The sequence below is a fragment of the Sebastes fasciatus genome, chromosome 12 (assembly GCF_043250625.1).
Source record: "Sebastes fasciatus isolate fSebFas1 chromosome 12, fSebFas1.pri, whole genome shotgun sequence".
NCBI classification, from domain to species: domain Eukaryota; kingdom Metazoa; phylum Chordata; class Actinopteri; order Perciformes; family Sebastidae; genus Sebastes; species Sebastes fasciatus.
The window spans coordinates 28,451,955-28,474,623 of NC_133806.1; the positions used below are offsets into that span (position 1 = coordinate 28,451,955).

A 22,669-nucleotide genomic window follows, 5' to 3' on the forward strand; every position below is an offset into this window, starting at 1 on the left:
AGGGGTGAGGGCTCCGAGATCAGCCAAATCAAAACCAGATGCACAAGCAGGCACCTCCTCGGGACTCGCTGTGTAAATAACTAAATAAATGAATAAAGAAATAAAGAAGTCAGCAAACTTCACACTATGTCTTCTGACTTGATGTCTATTTTATCATTGATTTTAGGATGCTTTCAGGTGACAGTCGGCTCTGTGAATGATGGTGCTGCTTGTATTGTCTGTATTAGTTCTTACAAGATTGTCAAGCACATCTGTAGTAGCAACAAAAACAAGAAATGATCACTGTACCTGAATCCCTTTAATTTGTTTTTTTGAATTTTCCCCAGGAATCCAACCACGTCACTTCACAGAAGCCTTTACTGGATCTGAGTCATCTGACGCAGCCGCTGCACGTCAGCACACACATCCTCCCGTAAGGACACTCTGTCAACTCACTCCATTTGTTCCCATCCCCCCCTCCTCCTCTTCTACCCCCCTGTCCCCGTCCCTCCTCTATGACTCCCATCCTCACCACAGCCGGTAAATATTTTTATATTGTGTTCCATTAGAAAGCCTTATTAAGCGGTCAGACGGGGCAAATGGCGCCTGGGAGCTCCCTGTCCTGTAAACAATAGAAAGGGCCCTGAAAGCTGCAGCTGAGTACAGCACAGTAAACTAAGGTCACATTAGAGGACTGCCTCGCTCTGAGTGAGTAAATATTTAAATGTGTTGGATTCACCCAAAAATAGTGAGGGGCACTGTATCAGGAAAACGGTCATGATGTGTTTTTGAGTGAAACTGGCGTAGCCTCATGGAGTGATTTTGTAAATGTCAAACTGTGATACTTCATCAAAATTAACAAGATGTTAATCATCAGCAAGAGAGAGAGAGAGAGGTGATGTGAGGGCCAAGATGGGATGTGTGAGCATGGGAATAGAACTTCTGTAGAGCCAGGCCAGGCTTCATACGTGCTGAATCGAGAGATTGTTGTTGATTACAATACGTACCTCTGCGCTTTTCTCAGGAGCGTCCATCCCCACCATGTTCTCTCTGACAAGCTGCTGAAGGAGCTGCACCTGGGCAATGCTGAGGTAGAAATCCAGACTGCTTGTCACATTCACCTCCAGAGAGTGGCCACACACCACCACCTCCTAGAGAGAGATGAAGTGCAGGGGGAATGAAAAGAGGAAAGGTGGGTCAAGAGAGAGAGAGCGAGCAGGAGAGACATTCAATTACTAGAGCGGTCAGAGTTAACGCGATAACGCAAATTCGTTTTACTAAATACTCATTTTTAACGCATTAACACAACTTGTGATTTTTAGGTTGTAGAGGGCTCAGTTTTAAAGCTAGAGTGAAGATACTGGCAACTAGAAACTAGAAAAAACTGAGGAATCCATTGGTACCAACCATGTCCTACTAGCTTGTCGCAAAGGAGGCTAAATAACCCTCGAAACGTGCGCTAAATTCTGGTGAGAAAAAACTGTCATGGCCATTTTCAAAGGGGTCCCTTGACCTCTGACCTCAAGATATGTGAAATGAAAATGGGTTCTATGGGTACCCACGAGTCTCCTCTTTAGAGACATGCCCACTTTATGATAATCACATGCAGTTTGGGGCAAGTCATAGTCAAGTCAGCACACTGACACACTGACAGCTGTTGTTGCCTGTTGGGCTGCAGTTTGCCATGTTATGATTTGAGCAAATTTTGTTATGCTAAATGCAGTACTTGTGAGGGTTTCTGGACAATATTTGTCATTGTTTTGTGTTGTTAATTGATTTCCAATAATAAATATATACATATATTTGCATAAAGCAGCATATTTGTCCACTCCCATGTTGATAAGAGTATTAAATACTTGACAAATCTCCCTTTAAGGTACATTTTGAACAGATAAAAAAAATGTGTGATTAATTTGCGATTAATCACGTTAAAATATTTGAATCGATTGACAGCCCTATCATAACACATCAGGGCTGTTTGTGACCTCACAGCTTTTATACTCTTGGTTTATCTACTTCCTATCTCTCCTCTATCTTGCTCCCTTCAGCTCCGTTGTTCCCTCCTTCCCCTCGTCCCTCTGTCCTCTCCAGGGTCCCACCCACAGCCAGCAGTTCAGACATCAGCCTGGAGGCTGCATCTAACAGGATATCACTCACTGACACTCTGGGTTGAACCACACACGCACGCACGCACGCACGCACGCACGCACGCACGCACGCACGCACGCACGCACGCCTACAGGTCCTACAGTAACTACACACAATGGTATTTGGCAACTTCTGTTACTACATAATCTATTCACACCCACAGTTTAAAAACATAAAAGGACTGTTAATATTTGATATCATTAATATCACAATTTTCTTTTGTCTCATTTAGATGTGTACCATGTTAGTAGTAGTAGTAGTAGTAATCACACAAGGTCATAATATCATAAGGTTACAATAATAGTTACAGAATATGTTGAAGAGGTGAATGTAGATTGTAGAACATGTACTGGAGACTATAATGAATACATTAATAATTCAATAAGGAGAGCTGTGTGGTAAGCATGCATACATCTTTTAAAAGTTAGCTGGAAACTAAATTGAATTTTATTATACAAATTGCTGTAATTTATCTACACTGCATAGTTCAAAGCCATGTTTGTGTTGTTATTGGCTCTGAGTCTCCATATCTCAGTGAGTTACACAGATCACATTGTGTGTGAGTGTGTGTGTGTGTGTGTGTGTGTGTGTGTGCGCGCATCAGTGCAAACTATGGATTAGCTGTTACGCATTGTCAGGGGGCGCGTTAGCGTGGACGGACGAGGCATCAAAGAGGCAGGAAGTCTCAGAGAACCGTGCCAGAAAACATCAGCTGTATAAGCAGAAAGGTTTGAACTCTGTGGGTCAGAAGCCTCCATTACACGGCGGACTGGGCGGAGGGATTCATAATGAGGAAGTTACTGTATGTTAAGAAGCAAACCGTAAATACTTCTGACATCTCACATAATCAATGTCTATTTTCATATGGACAACGGATTGTGAGAGTAATAGTTACAATCATGGCTATAACAGGTCGTGGTCAAAGGGCATTAAATGTCAGTGGAAGTGGGGAACGAACCTCGACAAAGTAGACGAAGAAAAATATGCAACCTCTGACTCACTGTGAGTTTCTTAGAAAATACTTGTTACAGGCACAGGCGTTTTTTCATGCACTGGTCAATTCTGAGATTTTGGGCTATTTTGCTTCAATAACACGTCTTCTTTCAGACTGGTGGAAAGAAAAAATCCTAAATACAAAATTAGGTGTTTATTTTACTACTTTGTCTATTTGCGTTTCTGGACAACATTTGTCATTGTTGTGTGTTGTTATATGATTTCCAATAATAAATATATACATATATTTTCATAAAGCAAACATATATGCCCACTCCCATGTTGATAAGAGTATTAAATACTTGACAAATCTCCCTTTACATACATGTAAAGTACATTTTGAACAGATACAAAAAATGTGTGATTAATTTGCGATGAATCGCGATTAACTATGGACAATCATGCTATTAATTATTTTAATCGTTTGACAGCCCTAATAGATGCATATCATTTTTTTTTACTTTAACTTGTTTCAAAGCTTGCCACAGATGAATTCACTCTTGCAGAAAATATGAATACATTTAAGAGGAATATGTGACTGCTGGGTTAAAGACAAAGCTGTGTTTAGTGGATACTGACCTCCGCCTGTCCGCAGTCAGGGGACAGATTCTTGCTGAAGATGATGGCGGGGGCAGCAGTCACCCGGACAGAGAAGTCAGTCAGGATTGGTGTCAGGATGGCCCGCCGCTCCTGGTGCCTCCTGATACTGAACAGAGTACAGACAAGATCAAACTGTTAGCACACACCTCTTCAGATAGGTTCCATAACTTAGATGTTGCTGTTAATATTTTCACATTTTCATTTAAAGGGTATTAATTACTGATTTGTATTTTAGGTAAACGTGTATAGTCCTGGTGTTGAAGTGATTCTAACAGCAACCATAAGGGAGCACTTATCACTAACATTCCCCAACCTTTATTTACTAATAACTTGTTATGGTTACCAGCTGTAAAATATTTGTAACACTGTCCCATCTGCCTGGGACATGACAAGTCAACACAACACAGTCAAAACCGCAAAATGTTCAAAACTGAGCTTTTGTTTTGCCCTTAGCTGACAAGGCAGACACACATTTCAAACTCGCTCTGGATTTTTAAATTCAAACCAGTAGGATGAAAAGCTGAACTCAAAATAAAAAGAACTTCAAAATTGATTCTTCTCCCGTGGGCCACACTTGTGAAATATTCCCATATTTCTCTTTTTTATTTTTTTATTTCTGCTCTAACACATTTGAGCTGGAAGCTTGAATACAGAGACGGAGTGAGACGTTATTTGACAAGTCTCAATTGGGAACACCCCTTAATTGTATACACAAGATCAAATGGAGACCTTCTCACATCAACTCTCTCCATTCCACTAATGCTCATTCCCACAATCAAGTCATATTTGTGGGAACATTTGTTAGTAGTTAAACAAATATACATGGGGGCTTTATAAAGTGGTGTTAATTGCCACATCTGCTGCTATTAAAACAATCAAGTGGTACGGCTTCCAATATTTATAGTTGGCCAGGATTATAAAAGGCCCTGTTTCTAGGTGGCCTGGAGTACAGTACTTAAGCAGAACCAATATCATATTCACTTCTGCTACACAAATGTGCATTACCGGTGCCCTTAAGGGATTATTTTCTGACACATTTCTTTGCGTAGAGAGTTTGAGGGGAGGCCTAATTCAGAGGTGAAATGATCTGTGAGGCCAATTGGTGTTGGCTAATCTCCCCTCAGACAGGGATTGAAACAGTGAGTGTCTCGTTGCAGGGGACAGGTGCTATCATTCACCAGCGAGGCTAGGAGGCGTGAGGCTCGGTTTACCAGTAATACAGGCTCCTCTGACCGGCCCGGAGAACTCTGTGTGTCTGTGTGTGTCTGTGTGTGTGTGTGTGTGTGTGTGTGTGTGTGTGTGCGCGTGTGTGTGTGTGTGTGTGTGTGTGTGTGTGTGTGTGTGTGTGTGTGTGTGTGTGTGTGTGCACCTTCGAATGGGTGTGGTGCAAAGCACAAAAGATGGAAAGAATGACTTTGTTTTCAGACAAAGCTACACACAGTGTGAATGGTAAGTGGAGATATATCCGTGGCATGGACAAAAAGAGAGAGAGAGAGAGAGGCGTGCACTGGGTGGCTGACAGGAGGGGTAGATGGAGAAAGTTCACAGCTCTGTGACACGGGTCTTTCCTAGCCGGCAACTACACACTGTGATGAGGACAGATCCTGTCAGTGGATCCGTAGTGCTGGAATTTCCTCGCAAAACCTCAGGAAGCCAACTGAGGCCACTGCAGATCCGCAACTACTGGAATTGAACCCCCCAAAAACAGCAGAGTGAACATGCCAGAGAGAGAGAGAGAGAGAGAGAGAGAGAGAGAGAGAGAGAGAGAGAGAGAGAGAGAGAGAGAGAGAGGGTATCGATGTAGGGAATGAGGGAAAGGTGTGAACTTTGGAAGTGGTGTGTGTCAAAACTTGTTACAACCGAGGTGGTGGATTTCTGCGGCTGATTGCAGCGGACAAGTAAAGCTGTGAACTTGACTCCCCTTTCCTCAGTGTGTTGGAACATTCTAAATCACACGTTCAGTTATGACTCGGTCGCGGTGGTGGCTGAGGCCGGGGTGTATACGGTGCAGCAATTTCCAACAGAACCTCCGGTGCTGCTCCTGCTGCCACGGCAAGGAGAGAGGGCAACGAGGAGGCAACCACAGACGCTTTGGATGATTCGTTTGGAAGCTTAAAGTGAGAGTTAGAGTGAAATTGAAAAACCTCAACAACAACGGCAACTTTGGCCTTCTCAGCGTGATCACACAGAGGCATTCTTCCTTTACTTGATGTGAATCTTAATTATCGAGGATTAGGGCTGTCAAAGTTAACACAATAATAACATGTTAACGCAAATTAGTTTTAATGCCACTACTTTTTGAACACACTAACACAACTTGCAATTTTTAAGTTGTAGCGAGCTCACTTTTAAAGCTAGAGTAAAGATACTGGTATCATATGAAACTAAAGAACCTGAGGAATCCAGTGGTACCAACCATGTCATACTAGCTTGTCGCGAAGGAGGCTAAATAACGCTGCAAATTTAGGCAAAATTTTGGCAAAGAAAAACTGTCATGGCCATTTTCAAAGGGGTCCCTTGACCTCTGACCTCCAGATATGTGAATGAAAATGGGTTCTATGTGTACCCACGAGTCTCCCCTTTACAGACATGCCCACTTTATGATAATCACATGCAGTTTTGGGGCAAGTCATAGTCAAGTCAGCACACTGACACACTGACAGCTGTTGTTGTCTGTTGGGCTGCAGTTTGCCATGTTATGATTTGAGCATATTTTTTATGCTAAATGCAGTACCTGTGAGGGTTTCTGGATGATATTTGTCATTGTTGTGTGTTGTTAACTGATTTCCAATAATAATTATATACATACATTTACATAAAGCAGCATATTTGCCCACTCCCATGATGATAAGAGTATTAAATACTTGACAAATCTCCCCTTAAGGTACATTTTCAACAGATAAAAAATGTGCAATTAATTTGCGATTATGACCCCTATGTGGCCCCGCAGCCTGACTGTGACCATTAAACCAAAGAAGAACGGAGTTGATTCAGTTCAAGCAGGAATGGACAATCCCATGGTCAAATCAATCGGATGATTCATCTCTGTGGAACTGAGATGAATCATCTGTAGCTTAGTGATATAAGTGTATTTGGACAAACTTGCCACTATGAACCTTCATGATGATACGAGGCTGGGATCTACTATCAAGAATGACACACTGACAGCTGTTGTTGCCTGTTGGGCTGCAGTTTGCCATGTTATGATTTGAGCATATTTTTTATGCTAAATGCAGTACCTGTGAGGGTTTCTGGACAATATTTTGTGTTGTTAATAGATTTCCAATACTAAATCGATACATATATTTACATAAAACAAGCATACTTGCCCACTCCCATGTTGATAAGAGTATTAAATACAAATCTCCCTTTAAGGTACATTTTGAACAGATAAAAAATGTGCGATTAATTTGCGATTTAAATATTTTAACCGAATGACAGCCCTACTAAGGATATGAAAATGAGAAGAGATGAAGCTAAAGCCTTCTGATTATGAGATGATTAATCAATACGACACTCTACATTGGCAACAAGTCGATGTCAAACTATAGTGACCTTCGCTGCAGTATAATACTGGCGTCAATCCTTTGAGTAGTAAAGTAACTGTTAAGCTACATGTTAGGTCATTCTATAATCAAGTTGTGAATAAAAATCCAGACCTGCAGCTGTAGCCTGTCTAAAGAAAGTTGAGTCTACTCAAAAGGCATTCGGCATCTTCTGGAGCCCAAAGTGTGAGCCCAAAATCTCACCTCATTGCCCTGTCAGACAGTCCGGCCTTGGCACGAGGCCCACGCAGCCCTGTTTTCATCGACAGAGAGACAAATTGAGAGTAAAAGAGAAAAATTGCGAGTGGACTGAGCCTCAGTAGCAGCCCTTTGCTCATATGAGCTTGTCAGACTCGGTAATAAGAGGGTAAGATGCCAACGTATAGGTCCAAGTCCGCTACGTAAGAGGGACGTTTTACAACAGACTCTGGCACGGTTAGCGAAGGTCGAGGAAAAGGAGGATTTTGGGATAGATGGTCAAAACTACTGGGAACACCAACCCATTGATGACCCTTGGGGAGGGACCTTTGGCGTCACTTTCTAATGCACTGGTTAGCCCAGTGAGTCGCTCCACTACGGTTGCAGTAAACACGTGGTTAACGTTGTGAATTCAAACTAAAACACTTAGGTTTAGGCAGCAAAACCCCTTAGTTAGGTTAAGGAAAAGAGGTCGTGGTTTTGGTTAAAATCACTACATTTTTAAAGTGAAACTGAAACTTTGTGAACCCAAAGATAAACAATACGTTGTTGGTGTCACGCATCCTCCTCTCCATCCCACCCTATGTGGGGTTTTTCGGTCTTTATTCTATGTCACCACACTCCCAGAGCACTTGCTCTGAGCATCTAATATTGACGTGGATGGGTTTACATTGTAGTGACAGTACGTGTCATACAGACGTTAAAGGGTGCCTTGTGCGTCTGTATCAAAGTGTCGATATTTGACGCCCTGGGAATGAGACCGGGCTGGGAACACGGAGAGAGAGTAAACAGAAATCAGGGTGGTCTGGTGGTTAGAAATACCATCCCATAGGTCCACTCCATTGTCTGGTTGAAATGTGAAAAACTAAAGCTCTACTTGCTTTCTCATTCTGAGTCACTCTGACTGAAAGCCTCATTAAATGACTGAAATGAGGCAATTAGATTTAAGAAGTGACCAAAAAAAGGAGTGGAGACAGCATTGATTATTTTCTATTTAAATAATTATTTTCTATTCAAATATAAAGTGAACACATACCAAAACACTTGAAAATCGAAACTAAAGTAACTAAAAATAACCAAACTCATTTAAAATGTCTGCATTATTGCGTTTGCCATCCTTTTTATAGTGATTCTCGCACCATGTCTTACACAGGTTTAAAGCTTATTTTAAAAGGTGTAGTCAGCACCTCAACTTTAACATGACATTTGCCTAACTCTACCTAAAAAAGATGTTTTGTTTCAACCTGGAAGAGGTAAATCAACTAACTTTTTTAAGTATTTTTAGGGTATTTTTTTTGTCGTAATTAGATAGTATACAGCAGGGAGCTGACAGGACAAGAGGGAGGAGAGGGAGGGGGATGACATGCAACAGTAAAAGGTCTTACGGCAGGTCTAAGAGCTGAGGCCTCAGCATCAGCATCAGCAGTCTGTGTTCCACTTTCATATCATACTGTGTGTGTGTGTAAGTGTAAGACATACAGTAAAGAAAACATCAGTGTTCATGATGAGGATGTGTGGTTGTGTGTCTGCGTGTGAAAGGTGTGTGTATCTCAGCCAGCATCACTCTCAGCTCCGATGACCCGAGGGCACTCAGTCTCAATCAGGCCCGTGTTGTTTCTGCACTGCATTCTTCCACAAGGCTTATTTTTAGTTGACAGGGAACAAATCTGGAGTCGTTGCCTGTGATTCTGTGATTTTTGGGCCTGTTCCCTCTCAAAACATGAGCGGAAAAAAAAGGATGTGGGGCCAAACAGGCTGTTACACTCGTGCTTGTTTTAGCTCCCGAGTCTATAAAAAAATGACAGGGTTTGTAATTATGACTGTGCATGGAGAGGCTCCATGATAGGGCGCTAACTCAATAACATGCTGCTCCCACATCAAGACTGATGAGATACATTCTGGGACATTCACAGCAGATCACACACACACACACACACACATACAGCACCTGCCTCGGGGTGTAACGATTTCATCTAGCAGCAATTATACGTGCTGTGGTCATTGTAAGGGATTCATCCAAACAGACTAAGAATCTCAGTGGGGTTCTCTTTCTGGCCACCTGACGAATGTAATTACAATAATCACAAACATTTTAGTCCTGCTTTGTCAAGTCCTGAGAGAGATATATGGCTCTGTTTGGATTATTAAGTGTTCAAATTCACCGGACACGTTGCCGTATTGTGCTGGGCAGTTAGCGTTGGCTTGTGTAGTGTCAATGATGCTATCAGATTTTACAGACAGCTATGGAAGCCCTGAGAGGCAAAATAGTTTTCTCTCCTGTGTTTATGACTTAAGAATTGGGTGGAAAAAAAATGTGTCATAAAAGTTTTCACAGAATAATCTTTCTAAGTTTATTTTTCATCTGGGAAAACAGGTGCAAAAAAGAGGTTTTAGCAGGTGAATTTTGTTGTCGTTGTTGTTGTAATACTCATTTCAGCCACAAGAGGCCGAAGTGCACCACTACCTCATGTTCTAAATAGGACTGAACGCGTCAATTAAAATACATTTCTGGCCAAAATAAAGACATGACAGTAATGTTACATAATTTGCTAACACAATATACTGTACTGTATGTACCTTGTGTTTAGAGTGCATGAAGAAATTCCAACTTACCTGGAAGAAAACATGAATGCTTTTGGTCATATTTAGAACATGGGGTCGTGGTGCACTTCAGCCTCTTGTGGCCGATATGAATATTACAACAACAAACACTTTGTGATCCTGACAAAAAGTCCCCTCCCAAAAAAAGATGTTTAAAACTAACTTTGAAAGATTCAAGATTATTTTTTCTCCACCTGTTTCACATGGAAGCGTTTTTTTTTTTTTTTTTGGAAGGAACTTCGAAAAATTATCCTGGCAAAATGTTTTTTTTTAACCTGCTCTTAAGTCTTAAACACAGGAGAGAAAACAATTTAGATCAGACTTGAAATGGATCACCAGAATAAATTTTTTCTCACTTGCCTTTCAGGGCTTCCATAGCCAACAGAACATTTTGTAAAGAGATCAATTCAATTCTGCAATTCTGTTGTTCGAATGTTTACTATTCTATAGTGGATGCACCAATACTTCTTTTCAAAATGAACCAACAATTATTTACTATATCAACAAGAAAAAAAAAAACTTTCATTGGTACCTGCTTGACTGAATTAATCATACAGCATCATCTTCCCCTTAGTCTTAACATGCAAACACTGAAGTGTCTCCTGACCTGCTGGCCATGTTCCACTCCAGGGCCGGGTTCTGGGAGCTCCTCTCGCTCTCCACGGACACACCTCCTTTGGTTCCCTCCTTCTCCGGCTTGAGTTGCTCCCAATGAGCCGTTCCAATGTTGATGGTCTGGAGGTCGATCTGATACTGCCGGTCCTCCACCTCCGAACCCGGGTCACGCAGGATGCCGAGGTGCAGAGCACGTCTAGAGGGAAGGGAAGGAAAACTCCATTTAGTTGAGTCTCTTTACAAATCATGTAGCGTGCTAATGATAGTAGGAAGCCCAGTACGACTTAGAGAAAGTGTATCAGGGTCGACAACATATTGCAGGGGGTAACGAGCGGGCGTCTATGCCCAACTAACCTAAATGTATAAAACATGAATAGGTTTTATTTATTGTTGTGGGGGTCACATTGGGTCAGACGCTACTTTATATAGTCAATTACTATAAAGTACATGACCCTAGGAGTAGAGCAGGTAGTCTGTTATACTGAACCAGTAAAGAGGTTCTGGCAGCAGGCCCGAACCACTACGGACTTCTTTCTTCCCTCTGCCTACTCAGTGGTTTAGTAGCACAAGTTCCTTACAGGATGATTTATGACTAAATCAAAGCCTCTGGTACAGCCAGGCCTCAGATAAATAACCCCGCGGGCCTCAGGTGAAATCATTTGCCTTTTATAAAGTTCAGATTTATGCCAGCTTATCATTGGCAGTAAACATTGCTTAAACCCCTGGCTGGACGGCAACAGTAGTCTGGAGACTCTTACTGCCTCTCTCTTTCTATTCCTGTCTCCAGAAACACAGGACTTCTGCAGTATACACAAGCCGTGATATGGTAGGAGAGATGTAGAGATATGTCAGGAGCGGGCAGAGCACTGCCTCTGTAGTTGAACCGCTACACTCACAGTGAGCAAACACTGTCCCACCAGCGCCAAGAAAAAGTGATGTCATCTATTTTTCGCCCTTTGAGAGACAAGATCCTGACGAATTCACGAGGCAAAAGGAATAATCAAAATTCAACATCTGCACATGACATCAGGGGCTCTCGGTTCGTTATGATATGTTTATTTGTGCTGGTGAATTCAAATGAGAGCTTAAATGGTATAAATAAGGGCTTAAAATGGCTACAGATGTAGCGGCAGCATGAGTAGTTTTATTTGTTTCGGCAACGTCAATGGCAATTTTCATATAGCGTTTCGCCCCCTTAGCCACACTGGAGAGGCCTCTACCAGAGCGTGATGTTATGACAATAGGCACCAAGTACAAAAACAATGGCAATGGGAGATCAGAGGTGTATAACTGGATTTAGCTGGATTTGTTGACATACAAACAAGTGAAACAGATCCTTAATCAACATTTGGAACCACATTTATCAACAGACTATAATATAAATCAAACCAAGAGCCCTGTAAGATTTGGGTGGGATGTGTCAGTCTAGATTCATTAGGGCTTTTGTAACAGTACCTCCATCACCCTCCCCAAACCCCAAACTGTATTTTTCACATTAAACAAACCACAGTTACCTCATGTGCTTTGCAAATTATCTCTTAACTTCAGCTTATTTAGGAGACTCTCTTACTCATAATCAACATTACATGGGAGTCGGCGGCCAAGTCTCCGCATTGCTGAGCTGCAGGGTCATCTCCAATGACATAAATAAATATGATAAACATTTGTCTTGGTCATGCAGCCAGTGGAAACCGGTGTGATTTAATATCAAAAGACATATTTCAGCCAATCGCAGGAAACGAGAGAGCTTCATTTCTGACAAATGAGGAGGGGAGGAATTTTGGAAGTTCCCCTTGGGGTGCAATAATAATTGGAGCCAGATTTTCTTGTTGTACATGTGGGGGGAAAACACTGGTGGTTTGACATATTTGATTGGTCATGTGAAGACCACACCGCTTGGCCGAGGGGGAATCAGAGAATGCCTTGGGAAAGCACGGCGCTCACTCTGCCCACCATATACACGGACGAACTAAAAACATACAGAGCGAGGCAGGTGGAACACACCCTTCTGCCGGGTCTCCCATTATCAGACATCTGTCCGCCACTACTGCCATGTGGAAAATATGGAGCGAAAATGAACATAACAAGTCATAAATGACATGCTTTCGCAGATGAGGAAGGCAAGGAGGGAGGGAAGGGAGAGAGAGGGAGAGAGCGGGAGAGAAATTTTTCTCAAACACAAGTACTTAGTTTTGCCCTTGTTCCTGAGCCAACCTTATTTTAATTGCAGGAAAAGACCACAGAAACATTATTTTTTACGACAAAATTCTGCTATTTATAAAAACGGATCAAAAGCTCTGCAGCAAGAACGCTCCGTTTCATGGCATTCATGGCTATTATTTTAAAAAACATTTCTCCCTCTTCTGACACAATTTAAACCCAATTTGAGTCCGAAAAGCCACTGGGCCGATTTCGCATCAGAGCAGAAATATGAGGGCGCCCGTCCAACATTATTATGGCTCAAAGTCAAAACCTCCATCCAATTCAAACCCTCCGGTGGGAAACAGCAGACGAAATAGCGAAGGCATGGCAGTGTTATGTATCTAGAAACGCAGGACTTGGAAAGAGCGATTCACTGGTACTTCATCACAGAGGAAAATAATAATGATGTTCCAAATTCCTTTGAACAGAAGATATGCAGACAAATTTACAAATGGGCAATTAATTGCAAGTTATGTTCCTGTGTTTAGCATTCTTGGGGTCTATGCATGTGCTGGGCAGAGCATCGATCATGATTTGTGTTATTAAGTGGACGTGTGGGAGGACTGAGTGCTTAACATGTAGCAGATTTGGGAACGTGTGCTGAGGTGGTAATAGGATTCACGGAGGAATCTTCTGGGCACATGCACAACGCGCCAGTTATTACACACATTAGCTTAATGCCCATGTATATACTGATAAACGGCACATGAGCTCATGCAGACACAGAGTGCTGCTGCATGCCATGGAGGCATTAGGTGTAACCGGTGAAGGATTTACTTTGCTGCTGCACACAACTTTGAAACAGCATCCAGGCTTGGAATATAGATCTTAGCACGACAGGAGAGAATGAGTTGGAAGAAAAATAATACATTTAAAGAGTGTTACATGGACATAGGAATCATATTGAGCAGAGCCAATGGGTAAATAAGTAAAAGGGCTCGTTGAAAAAGAGTGGAATGCCGGGAGAGCCTGATTACCAAGCTAAGGCTCCGAAGGCTAACTGTGGTTCAAGGTTGTAAAACAAACCACAGTGGGCTCTGGTCGAGGCTCAGGGCCCGATGGTAGGAGTGTGGGAGCAGTGGGCTGTGTTACAGATTCTTGCCGAGGGGATCCCGTGGGCCAGGGTGTATCATGGCCCTTGGCTTTAAATGGCCTCCCACCTTCCTCTCTCAAGCTCCATCCATCCCCCCCTCATCCCCAGCCCCTGCCCCGGGCCAATGGGGCAGGAAGCAGCAGGGTAATACCAAGCGCCGCTGGCTTCTGGATCTCGTCACTCTGAAACCCGCAACCTGAACCCACAACCCCGGACCTGTTTTTCACTCCATTTCCCCAACAATCACATGCAATACATGTCTGCTTACACGTTCAACAGAGGCAGGGGTGTATGTAAATGTGTGTGTGTTTTAGAGAGACGGGGCCCTCTGCTTCTGCTCTCCTTGTATGTACCGAGTAGAAATTTCATTGAGTTCTCAGGCTTAATTCGGCCAAGTCAAGCTAAATTAGCTCTGTACGCACACATGTGCTGTATTTCTTTGTTTTGAGCAGACCTCAACTACTGTATATTTGAACTGAGAGAGCTCATGCTAACGGTGCATGTCTCGCTGTGTCGTTTCATTCTGCGGTGGGGTCTGTGTGCGAAATGAAAAAAGTAACATCCAAGAGTTTTTGTGTGAGACCAGCATAAATAGTAAGAAAGAAAGTGTTCAGTTGAGGTTTTGGATATTCTTCCTCCGTGGCTCCAAAGTGTTATTAGCCAAACACCATTAGCACCCAGCAGCTCCTGCATGGCGTTTCTGATGTGGAGAGGCCAGAGCTGCACAGTGGCTTCTCATTCCACTCTCTACGACTCCCAGTGGCTTAAAGAGGAGTCCCACTGGGCCCGCCTGTGTGCCGAGGGGGAATTCATAAGCATTATGATTCATGAAACTTGCAATTACTTAGTAAGTTAAGCACCCCTGCCGACGGTGGTCCGCTCCGTATTGCCAGAGATTCGGCAACTTCTGAGCTGTGGATTTATGACCCCAGTCAAGTCCAATTGCTGTTAATTTGCATCTACCAATTATAGTAATTAAGGCTCGGAATTAGAACGCTGAGCAGCCCTCGGAGCGAGAGGGGAAAATGATGTCGTGGAACATGGCGAGTCAGCAGAATACAAGACCCAGTCACTCAGGGGTTTTCATACCGCCGCTACTAAAAAGTTTTTGATGACTAGAGCTTTTTTTCAACAGGAGTCAAACAAAACAAAATATCCACGACAACAGAGCGGCAACAATGCTCCAAATTTGTCACACTTGGCAATAACAAGGTACTTACTGAGTGGGTGTTTTACGCCAAGTACAACAATCCCAATCTACATTTTTTTCTCTCTCACTGGCACAATACACAATAAACATCGCCGCTTTCCCGCGTTGTGTCTATGAAGCGACACATTCCCATGACAAAAACTGAATAATCTATTCTTCTTCAGCCCCGACAGCATTACTCATCTCCACTGCTGCTCCCAACAGAAGCCTGTTATTCATTAGGCTGATTGCACTTTAAAGACACTCATGCTCAACCAATTATATCATATTTACACAAGATCTTAGGAGGAAACTATTACTTCTATATACAATACAAGCGGGGCTTAGCCGGAGCCCGTACCACCCTCGAGACAATGGCGCATGTTAGTGAGGAGCAGGGAGACGCGGCGCTGCGGAGGAAGGCCCTCTGTTTACAATGACATGGTGCATACCCAACGTCAGTGTTTGCACTTTGATTTCAACATAATTACAGGAGTCATTTATCTCCCGTGCAGTTTACATGTCAGAGGAGTTATATCGTTATAAACACAGTCGGCATTAGAAGTGTTGCTCTGAAGACGCTGGCTAACATGTGCTCGCCATGATGGCCTGTTAAAGATGTCAGTCTGGCTCATCAATTCAAAATCTGCTTCTTGCATCAGAGCTCCATGTTGCAAAGAAGCCATGAGTGATGTGCATTTCGTTGGAATTTACACGTGCTGGTGACCGTGTAGATTAAACTGCTAATCTTTCATCGCAGTCCATGATTCATCGTGCAGTAAAAACATACAATCACATAGCGGACACATACTCATTTATTAACACATTTTAAGGAGAAAATATGTCTAAGGCTGTATAATATCATATGACCCTGGCCGTACATCAGTCAGAATGTTGATGCAATTCCAAACTCGCATTTCAGTCTCAAGTGCTCTGCAGTTTGTCCCCGCTAATAGCATCGTAAGGGCCTTTTATTGAAACGCACAGATGTCGTCCTCATCTCCACTGCTTCTGTTCTGCTTCTCACACACTACACACACATACACACACACTTTGCTTGGCCTGTTCAGGCCTGTGCTTCTGCTTGCATGTAGCTCAAAGCAAAGAACATTCCTGGCTAACAGGGACAGTAACTCACTGGCTTTTTAAGGGCACTGACTTCTCACTGTATCCCTTCATACAGTACTGTAGGTACATCAGCACTGGAACTACTAAAAAAAGACACGTACTGTAACATCATTGTAAACAACTGAAGTTAAAAGTGAAAGTGAAAAGCAAGTGAAAATGGTCGGCCAAAACAAAGGCGACGTGAGGCGACGCAACATTTGCCGCTAGTTCTTTGATGTCGGCATTGGCGTGTCTGGGCCTTTAGATGGTGATATCTACAATATTTGCACTTGAAGTTGCTGCTGAGAATCACTACGAGTCATCTGTGCGTCACCGCAGGACAAAGCTACCATTTTTTCCCCATAAAATTGAGTGGGCCGGTGCTTGTGAAATCACTTCCTCTGTTAGCAGCTACAGATTCGACATGCTTCCTCCCTGCTCTGAAAACAGACACAACGCCGCCTTTATAAAACATGTCAGGCGGAGGAGTTTGAGCAGTGGGGTCCCTGACGCAGAGGTGTGAAGGGAAATGCCTCGCTGACTTCCTCAAGACCTCAGATTGAAAACAGATTTCGTGTCCCCACCAAGCAGTTTCGCGATGATGTAACCGCGTTGCCATTTTAATTTGAGAGGCCTTATCTTTAATTAATCGCTAAACACATGCGTGGAAGAGATTATTCATAACTGGCTGCAGCGGGGAACATGGCAAGGGTAGCCAAGGATCTGGCCTGCCCTCGTATGGAGTCATTTTCATCAAGCTAAAGTAGAACAGGCACATACCTCAATGCTACTTTTACACTAATTAAAGGAAAATAATCCTTTTTTGCTTGAGGAAGATTCCAGATCCAGAGTCTGTCCCTGGTCTCTGGCGAGGCATTCGGCGTATTCGGCGGTCTGATTGACAAAGCCTGAAGTGAAGCAAACATAAAGGAGTCAGAATCGCCTAGGAACCAAAACCGTTTATTCCAGCTGACGCAGTTTCAAGCAGATTGACGATAATTGATGATAGAGCGAGAGCGATACTTGTACAGCTGCACCTCACATGTTGTATCAGACATGCTGTCCAGATTGTCAGAAAACACATGGAGCATGCAGTGGTGCATATTCCCCTTATCATTTCCAAATCTTATCGCTCATGAGTAGAAAAACACTGTAGTCTTTAACTACCAGCACAAACAGGCATACGTAAACACAGAAAAATCTACGGCAAAACTGGAAACGCTTTAAAACATAATGCTCACACGCACAGGCAATATACATCCACTCTACGATATGAGTCTCAAAACCAAGATGGTTACACTCTTCAGAGCATTCCTCGTGATTTACTTCTGCACATAAATTGTTCGCTTCGTGCTCCGGCGAGGAGGGTGTTTTATGGAGCTGTAAAATTAGGCCCACTTTATGGATCCAACAGCATGAACCACTACTGTTTTTTTCCACTTGATATTGATTAAGCGGTTCAGCGTTGCCAAGCTGCTTCGCATTAGTGTACACACAGGGCGTGTCGTGTGTACTTTTTGAGGATGCTCATTTTTATCTGTGAAAGCGAGGGGTCTTTGGCAGAGCACTTTGAAGTTGATTACACGTTGTTTACAGCAATTATTGAATTCTGACAAATGTTTAAAGCAACGAGATTACATATCAAGGCCTTATCCTTCGTCGGATAAAGAATGAGAATTTTCCTAAACAAAGTCGGGGAAATGATGGCCATATTTGATTAGGTTAACGTATGCTACAGGTTTAGCAGACAGGCTGAACAAACATGTAACCGGATAGCTAAAACAGTAGGTCCTGCTCGTTGACGTTCGCCTTGACCTTAAACAACATTTTGTTCTAATTCAAATTTCCTTCCAGCAAACAAAGGCGGAATGAAACAAAATACAACGACTTGCTGCTGGAAGCTCCCACATAATGGAATTAAAAACTTATGTCTAAATCACAAGCTTTAAGGAGAGACATGCCGGACTTTGAGAATAAGAGAGCAGCTTAGAAGCCCCTCGTGTGGCCCGAGACTGCAGGACTAAAAGCGGCTTTCTCATGAGATAGTGTCCAAATACTTTTATGTCAGCGAGGAAAAACAGCATAAAATAATTACAATAATGTGGGGCGCACATGCTTCCGACATCGGCTAATTCTTCCTCCTCTGTAAATGACTGCAGAGCCAGTGTTTATAATTCTGAAGCGGATCTCGCATTCATCCAAACCGCCGAGTGTATTTATACAAAGTGACATTTCTATATGGGAGATTTCCCCCGTTCCTTTTCCCCCTTCTAACTGAAAAAAATCTCATGAACTCCTGTGCTTAGCTAATTCCACTGGTGGTGCTGTTGATTTGGGGAGGGAGAGGGAGGGGAGAATGGAGAAAAGGTAAAAAAAAAAAGGGATGGGAGAGGGACTGTAGCTTCTATGAAAATTAACAAGAAAGAAAATGTAAATGCAGCACCAATGCAGTTGAAGTAAAGACTGAGATGAATGCAACTTATCTCTGAGTCTGACAATAAAAAAAAGTCCACTCCTCCCCTTCATGTCATTGCGGCTCTGCACTAAAAACATTCTTACCCTCTACTTAAAACTATCTGGAAACATGTCAACACATCCATAATGGCTTTGACTGTTCTCTGGCTGATATCGGTTTCATCAAATAACTTTGTGTGTCATCATCACACCAATCCCACTGCTTTTAACTTAGTCAAATTATTCAACTTCTGTGGGTTAAATGAGGTAAAAGTTTTCACTTCCTGTATGGAGATATAGTGTGAAAGACGGAGAGAGAAACTGGTTTGAAGACATTATGAGTAATATAGAGAAATGTCGCATGAATGTAACAGGAACGCTCTCAGCAGGTTGCTGAAAAGGCTACGTCTCAGAGATCTACAGGAGGTAAAGGCTGCATTCAATCAGCTTTGTCTGGAGCCCGTCACACTGAACATGTGCAATGACAGTGCTCTCTGAGAACCAGCCTGAGCCTGGTTGTCTCTGGGTTTGCTGGCACTGCACCTTGTTCCAATGAGGAGGAAGAACCATGCAGAATGTGAGAACCGCAAAAAGGAGAGAGAATTTTAAACTTGGGCATACTCTGTACGATTTTAGAAATGTTGTCGTGTAACTCCTACTGTACGAGTAGATTGTTTACGATGTAAAGCCAAAGCTCACGATTTTTGGGCTCACACTGTACAGTCCCCTGAGCCCCCGAGAGCTGTTCTGGCTGTTGACAGTTATTAATAAAGATTAATTTGAAAGCTCTGAGGCAGGTAAAGTTTGTTTGCTAGCAGAGGGTTGTACGGGTCACTATGCTAACAAGGCAGAAATGTGCTGCCTTGATCATCTGTGCCATTCTGTCTGCTGAAACTTCAAAAAAAAAAAAAAGAGGCGCTAGCGTATATGGACTCGCAGCTGGCAATGAAGATGTGGACAGTATGGATTGTATTGCCCATTTTGCAGAGAGAGTTGGAGGTAAGCTAGCTATGTTTTACTTTATCTATTGTTCATTTTTATCCTGATAGCTACGCTCTGATTACTGTAAAAAAAAAAGGAGCAAAAAAGGCAACGACGTTGTGGAATCGGCTCGCGGTTCTGCTTCAACTGTGCGAGAGCCTGTAGACGGCCGACCAAAATTTCTCATCCGACTGTCCGACGGCTGGTTGGGAGGAGTTAATCGGTCCTCGGTCCCCCCTGTACACTGTACGGCAAACGATGCCCGACGAAGCCAAAATTCGCTCAGACTCTAAAATAAGTGTATGCCCAGATTAAGGGAAATGGGAGTCCTGAAAAGTGACAGAGAAGAGGAAACAGCTGTGTGAGATGCAGAATGAGTAGAAAGACTGAAAAAAACCCTCAATAAGACATAATGATAGAGAAATTAAAAGAGGCACGTTGTTGTGGAAGATAACCTCCATTAATAGCTCCACACATCATCTTTACATTATTACCTCAGCAGTAAGTTTCTACTCTTCTTTTAGTATTATCATATTCCCCCCCCCCCTCCTCCGTTGCCAGTCAGTGTTTTGGTACACTGACTCCAGAACAGTGAGGAGGAAGTGGCCCCTGCGGGCCAGGCTCCTGACAAACCACAACTCTAAACAGGCAGTGCTGTGAAAATATGGCATTCAAACAACACAATGCCAAAGCTTTCTGACCACCATGTCGACATCCAAACAGCTGCCGGCTCTGAGAACATTTAATGGGAGAAGAAAAACAAAGAGAAAGAAAAGGATAGAAAAGAGGGACAAAATAATAAAAGAAGTAGCAGGAGGGGAGTTGGGAAATCAAAAACATGCCAAACAGAGCTTCGGCAGTGTCTGCGTTGAGCTGGGGACCGGAGCGGGCCTTGCTTTTATTAGAAGGAACTGAGAGACGAGAAAGACATGATGCTAACACGTCAGCCCCCTGTGCCTCTGTGGAATGGAGCTTCTACCCCCTTAAAACATATTTAACACAAGAGTATGTTGTGAAACAAGAGGCTGGTGGGAGAGATTGAGAAACTGAGTGAAGGATGCTGTAGGAAGGAAGGAAGGAAGGAAGGAAGGAATGAAGGGGGAGAACGAGAAAAGATCAGTTTAGTAGAAGCTCTATGGAGAGAACAGTCCAGGTGTAAAGAATTAGAGGAGATGGCACATCAAACAGGGGCTGTGCTCGGCCTCTTTCCTGTAGCCCTTGTGGCAGGAAATGCTCTACAGCATCCTGTGAGCTGACCAGAGAGAAACCGACGAGAGGGAGCAACCAGGAGAGCAAATAAAGTGGGAGGTGAAGAACAGAAGAGGGCACGTGTAGAAAATGTTCAGCAACATCCTGCAGAGAAGAGGGAGATTAGGAGGCAGACGGGGGGGATAAGGACATGGGGAGAAACAGGAGAAGAGGAAGAACAGAGGAAATTCTGCAGAACAGGGCAGGGAAGAAGTGAGAGAGTAAGGAGAAGAGGAAGAAGCAAGGAGAAGGTAGATGACTTGGCACTAATAGGCTGGGTGGAGAGAAATCGGGGAGATGGATTGTAGGATACATGAAGATGTATAGACATGGGGAGTGATACAAACCAGGCATGAAGTTGAACTGGGCCTGTTAGACTATGACTTGCTCCAAACTGCATGTGATTATCATAAAGTGGGCATGTCTGTAAAAGGGAGACTCGTGGGTACCCATAGAACCCATTTTCATTCACATATCTTGAGGTCAGAGGTCAAGGGACACCTTTGAAAATAGCCATGCCAGTTTTTCCACGCCAAACTTTAGCGTAATTTTGGAGCGTTATTTAGCCTCTTTCTCAACAAGCTAGTATGCCATGGTTGGTACCAATGAATTTATCAGGTTTTGTAGTTTCATATGATACCAGTACCTTCACTCTAGCTTTAACACTGAGCCTGCTACAAGCTAAAAATCGTAAGTTGCATTAAAATGAATTTGAGTTCACATCTTATTATTGCATTAACTTTGACAGCCCTAATTCGAAGACAATTTAAGACGTGTTTAGGCCTAGATTTCAGACAATTGAATTTCAGACTTTTTAAGGACCTGCGGATACCCTGTGGCTTCATGTGGCTTGGATAAAATACTCTGCACTGGTGCTATTCTGTGTATGTCTCAGATACGACAGGCAGCCCAGTGACGTTTGTGTGTGGTTGAAAACACGTGTGATGTGCACAAGTTTAAGTGTGTGTACAAATAGCGTTTGCACAGCGTGTGATATGGTGTGTGGGTGTGTGTGTGTGTGTGAGAACATCTGACATGTCAGGTTGTGATGTGTGAGCCTCTTGTCTCCCTGTGCTGCCTGTCCAACATGTGTCTGTCAGCTGGATCTCTCCCTCAGCCTTCAAACCAGCCTTCTGCTCCTAAAAAAAACTCTTATGTGGCTTTAAAATGCTAATAACATCAGTCCATTACCAGACTACACATAATGTGAGGCCTTCAAAAAAAAAAAAAAATCCTTTCAAAGCCCTTCAAATGCCTTCTCGGTTGTTAGGAGAGGAGATGGAAAAATATCAAGGGGGGGAACAATGATGCCTTAAACACTGGCTCCTCGTCATTACTGAGGAATGGAGGCAAGTCTTGCCAACAGTTGGACATTTCATTTCAGCATAAATATATGGAGCAAAGCATATTTAATATATTTAATAATTTTTGCCCCGGCTACATGTGCAATAAGCAGAGCCGTACATGCGTGCGATGATAAAGTGACAGGGGTGGTTTGCTGATTGGAGGGCTTTTTTGTGTGTGTGTGTGTGTGTGTGTGTGTGTGTGTGTGTGTGTATGTGTGTGTGTGGGGTAAGTTATGGTGAGAAGAAAGGGGACCACCGCCGTAGAGTTGTCTACATGGTGGCTTCACATTTCCCTCTGTGGTTCTCTAAAACCTGCAGCTGAAGGAACATGACTGATATTCTCACACACACACCACACACACACACACAC

The 22,669-nt window shown here is 43.1% G+C and overlaps 1 protein-coding gene across 4 annotated transcripts in view; it reads right to left on the minus strand.

The window, feature by feature from the left end:
• Window positions 1-22,669, minus strand: part of vps13b (vacuolar protein sorting 13 homolog B) — a 394,723-nt gene that overhangs the window by 130,595 nt on the left and 241,459 nt on the right. For all 4 annotated transcript variants that reach the window (XM_074654548.1, XM_074654549.1, XM_074654550.1 and 1 more), the window contains 3 exons: window positions 10,672-10,875; window positions 3,700-3,826; window positions 987-1,130 (listed from right to left, as the gene is read on the minus strand). In XM_074654548.1, coding sequence (XP_074510649.1) covers window positions 987-1,130; window positions 3,700-3,826; window positions 10,672-10,875 — 475 coding nt within the window. The remainder of the gene's footprint in view (window positions 1-986; window positions 1,131-3,699; window positions 3,827-10,671; window positions 10,876-22,669) is intronic.